The sequence below is a fragment of the Malania oleifera genome, chromosome 9 (assembly GCF_029873635.1).
Source record: "Malania oleifera isolate guangnan ecotype guangnan chromosome 9, ASM2987363v1, whole genome shotgun sequence".
In the NCBI taxonomy this organism is placed as follows: domain Eukaryota; kingdom Viridiplantae; phylum Streptophyta; class Magnoliopsida; order Santalales; family Ximeniaceae; genus Malania; species Malania oleifera.
In genome coordinates this window covers 6,321,925-6,326,641 of record NC_080425.1, presented here as the reverse complement: position 1 = coordinate 6,326,641, position 4,717 = coordinate 6,321,925, and the positions used below count along the sequence as shown (strand labels likewise).

General features: G+C 40.3%; 1 protein-coding gene across 1 annotated transcript; it reads right to left on the bottom strand.

Annotated features, from left to right (window-relative positions):
- Positions 1–1,915: 1,915 nt before the first annotated feature.
- Positions 1,916–4,426, bottom strand: LOC131164465 (G-type lectin S-receptor-like serine/threonine-protein kinase At2g19130). The gene has a single exon (XM_058121671.1). The coding sequence runs from the start codon at positions 4,424–4,426 to the stop codon at positions 1,916–1,918; it is 2,511 nt and encodes an 836-aa protein (XP_057977654.1).
- Between the last annotated feature and the right edge of the window lie 291 nt (positions 4,427–4,717).

Genomic DNA, 4,717 nt, shown 5'->3' with positions numbered 1-4,717 from the left:
GATACGACCGGTGGTAATGCCAACCGATAGGCAACTGGACCCCCTCTTTCAAGAATCTCGAATGGTCCAATATACCTAGGGCTCAGCTTACCCTTTCTCCCGAATCTCATAACTCCCTTCATCGGTGCCACCTTTAGGAACACGTGATCTCCTGCATCAAACTCCAGTTCTCGCTGACGAGTATCTGTGTAACTCTTCTGCTGGCACTATGCTGTTGTAAAAACTGTATAATCATGGAACTATAGAAACTGTATAAAACTTTGTACTAAACTGATATTTCTTATGCCATACAATTAAATAAAACTCATATACTATAATCTATATTTTTTTTGTTGTATAAGAAATATATATAATCTGTAGCATTTTTCCTAAAATCCATATTTCTGATTTTTTCTAAAAATACATAATTTCATACCCATAATGTCATACTTCTAAATTATCCAAAAATCATATTCTGAAAGCACATAACTATATATATATATTTAAAATATTTTACTGGTAAAAATTTCTAAAATAACTGGCATAACATATTTTCCTTACCTGCTTCTTGAAAATAAGCACACAGGGATCCTAATCCGCGCCTGCAGCATATGTGCAAAACCCCCTGTATTTATAAACCCTAATCTAGTGGCGATTTTAAATTAGTTGTTATATCCGCAGTTACTACTAACTATTAGTGACGAGTAAAAAGCAGGCGGTGGTTTCACGTTCTTCTGTTGAGGCCGAATACCGTGTTATGGCACAAGGTACTTGTAAGATCCTATGGCTACGCTCTCTCCTATTTGAGATTGACTTTCCTGTGATAGACTCTTCTTTGTTGTTTTGTGACAACAAGTCTACTATATCTCTCTCTTCTGATTTAGTTCTGCACGAGAGGACCAAGCATATTGAGGTGGATATTCACTTCATCAGGGAAAAAGTTCGTTTTGGGATTATCTCTTCCCACTTTATCTCCTCCAAAGGATAGGTTGCAGATGTCTTCACCAAGTTTGTTAGACTAGGTTTATTACAGACTGCTATCTCTAGGCTTCGACTTGTCAACATCTTCGTTTCAACTTGAGGGGGAGTATTGAACATAGTGTGTAGTTTTTTAGTCACACATCGGAATGTTAGGATAATCTCACTCTCTTGTATAACTATATATACATCTCAAAGTTGTAAGTTAAGTACACAAAGTGATATTCACTTCCTCTTATATAATTCTCTCTCTTTTACTTTCTTCTGACATTCTATATTTTTTTGAAATAAAAATTTTCAGAAGCTATGTTGTTTCTCTTTTCCCTAGATATAGCCTTGCTAGACCATCCCCGTAGTTGAGCATTTGATCTCTATTTCTGTCTTTTTTCATTCACTAATTATCCTTTACAACAAATCCTAGGTAGGGTTTTGTTTTGCCCAAACCATTGAGCTAGACATGGAATAAGTTGCTCTATTATCAAGCTGAAACAAGTAAACAACGAAATCTAGATGACGGAAGAAACATTACTTTGTCCACAGAGAAAAGCCACCAACAAAAACCATATTTAATAACTTCAATAGAAGCACAGCAGGCAATTATAAGAACAAAAGCAGAACAAGAACACCACTCTAGAGATGCTGCCTAACGGCTAACAAATAGAACAAAGCGGTGAGCAACAACCAACAATATGATGCTAGAAAAACAGCGGCCATATGGTAAAGGTACGATGCTATGATAAGAAGCAAAGACTTAGGTAATTTGGCTAGATTCAAAAGTTTCCCAATGCATCCTCATTTGCTTTCTTCAAGTCGAAGCTGGGACTTGCTCACAGTGTGATTCCCTGTGAAAAGAAATTGGCTTTATTAAAAGAAATACAGACTTGCTCATGGCATGATACTATGTTAAGAAATACATACTTAGGTAATTGGCTAAATTCATAAGTTTCCCAATGCATCCTCAATTGCCTTCTTCAAGTCCCAGCTCGGACGTGTTCACAACATGATTCCCTATCTCAGCTGTTGATGCATTTCTGCGTGCTTGAGATCTTTGGCTCGAGGATAACTCAGCATAGAAATATATGCTTTCTTTCTTTTCAGTAAATGCTTGGACACATCTTGGCAGTGGAGGAAGGCTCACATCCAAAATGCCCTCAAGGATCTGAACTACCCGACCCATTGAAGGCCTGTGAGTTTCATCATCTTGGATGCACCAACATGCAACTCTACAAACTCTGGACAGCTGATCTGCATCAGCTGTTCCCTCAAGCCTATGGTCTAACAAGCAAAGCACATCACCACCATCAGTGATTTGTTTTGCAGCGCAACTTGGGAAGAATTCAACTGTCGAATCTTCAGATTGCATAAAGTTTCTCCTTCCTGATATCAATTCAAAGAGCATCATACCGTAGCTAAAGACATCAGCTTTGGCAGATATGGGTACTCCAGAAATCCACTCTGGCGCAAGGTAGCCTCTAGTACCTCTCATGGTTGTCAGGACACGGCTGAACTCCCTCCCCAGAAGCTTCGCTAGGCCAAAATCTGCTATTTTTGCGCAGAATTCAGCATCTAAAAGAATGTTTTCCGGCTTTATGTCACAGTGTATAATACAGTCTCTACACTTCTCATGAAGATAGGCCAATCCTCTAGCTGTTCCCAACAGAATTTGGTACCTTTTCTCCCATGTTAAAACCTGCGAATGCTTTTCATGAAAAAGATGGGATGCTAAAGAATGGTTTGGCATGTAATCGTAGACCAACAGTCTTTTGGAACCTTCAGAGCAAAACCCACGAAGCCGAACAAGATTAACATGTTGGGTTGTTCCGATCGTACTGACTTCTGATCGGAATTGCTTCTCCCCTTGGCTGATGCTTTCTAGCTTCTTCACAGCTATGACTGTTGAATCTGGTAATATCCCCTTGAAAACAGAACCAAAACCTCCTCCCCCCAATTTTTCTGAAAATTTTTTTGTTGCATTCTGTAAATCTCTATACTGAAAATGCACCAACAAACCATCCACTACCTTTCTTGTTCTGCCGAAGCTCCTCCATTTCAACACTGCAACCAAAAGAAGGCCCAAGAGGGCTACTGCTCCAGCAAATGAGCCTACTACAATTTTAATTACTGTTTCCTTGCGATGCTTACTGGAGAACTCGGAAGCAGCAAGTCTGATGTGGAGCGTTTGTCCAACAGTGGTTGCATCATCTTCTGATTGTTGCTGTAGGTTTAAGAGATTTCCCATCCAAGTCGAACATCCGTCTGTGTCAAAAGCATAAGCAGTGCATGAGTTGTTGTTTAAGCATGCCCATTGGCATTCCCCGACGCTACTAACCCGCAATAATTGCGGATTCGCAGGCAATCTCATGTTAGGCATCGGTAAAAACCAATCCTTCCCTCCATTAGAAGTGTCGTTGCTGAACTGCAAATTAGCTTTTCTTTGGCAGCCATCAGACCAAACTTTCAGTTCCCAATCTTTTTGAGAGCTTGGCGTGAAACCTGGCAAACAGTTGCAAAAATCTTCAGTCTTCTGATTGCAAGTCCCGAAAGGCCCGCAGAGGCCATATACCTCACACTGTTGTGTGGGTCGGGACCAAAACATATACCACTGCTGGTAAGAGTCCACCCAGATCAACTTCTGAACAAATCCATACACATCCATTGCAAACATAGCTTTTAGTTTTGTGGAGCTCTTGTTACTGTAACACCAAAATGTGAAATAGGTCTCATTTTCATTATCAATATGGTTGTAACCAAATATTATATCAGTGAACACATAGTTTGTGTTCATTTCAGGAGTAGATGTATACTTATGACCATCCCACTTTCCACTAGCCCAATACTTCACTGACCTATTCCACGTTATGATGTACTGACTAGTCACTGCTGGGTCGAGTCCTACGGAGAAGATTCCAGTGGCTGGATCATCTGGACTTCTCCATGAAGTAAGACGCCTCATCTTTTTGGTACGCTTGTCCAATCCGATCTTCATGCCCGGAAGCATTTTATCTGTTGGATGATCAAAACTTCGCCACATTGTTTCAGATGAGTGAACCCCGTCTCTCAGTTCAAGATTTCCCGTGTCAAAAAGAACTGCTTTTGTAGAATCTGAACTGGTGGGTTTGACATTTGTAGACCATACTGGGATGTGAGACTCATCAAAAAGAACCAAATTACCATTTGTGATCTTGAGTTCTGATTTGTATTTATCAGAGAGAGGTTTATCCCTGTTTGCCACCCAGACTACTGTTTGGACAGAAACCTGCTTGAACCAGATGCCTATGTAGTAGTAAGAAGAGTTACCAGGTTTGAAGAAACCAAGCTCAAACTCTCCATGTGCAGAGACAATGATCTGGTCCCCAGAGAGAGAGTTTCCAATAGAGATGGTATCTGTTATATTGGAAGATTTGGTTTTGGCACATAAGCATAGAAAGAGAACAAACAAAATTGGCCATGAAAAGTTTCTGATAGCCATTGCTGCACGTACCAGGGGGAGATACGTGGGAGGCATGCATAAAAGGGAAGAGGGGAGAGAGGAAGATATATGCATGGGGAGGGAGTGGAAAACTCATATTGGGATTGATCATGGTGTGAATCGTGGCATTGGTTGCTGCAATTTTCCATGGTACATGATTAAGTCAAGTGGCAGTCACTTCCATTCTTCACGTCTTATCTTCCATTCTTCCTTTAATGTTCTAAGCCCACTTTGCGCTTTTTTTTTTTATGCGTACATTTTTTGACCTGTCACCCAGACATCGGTTAGTGG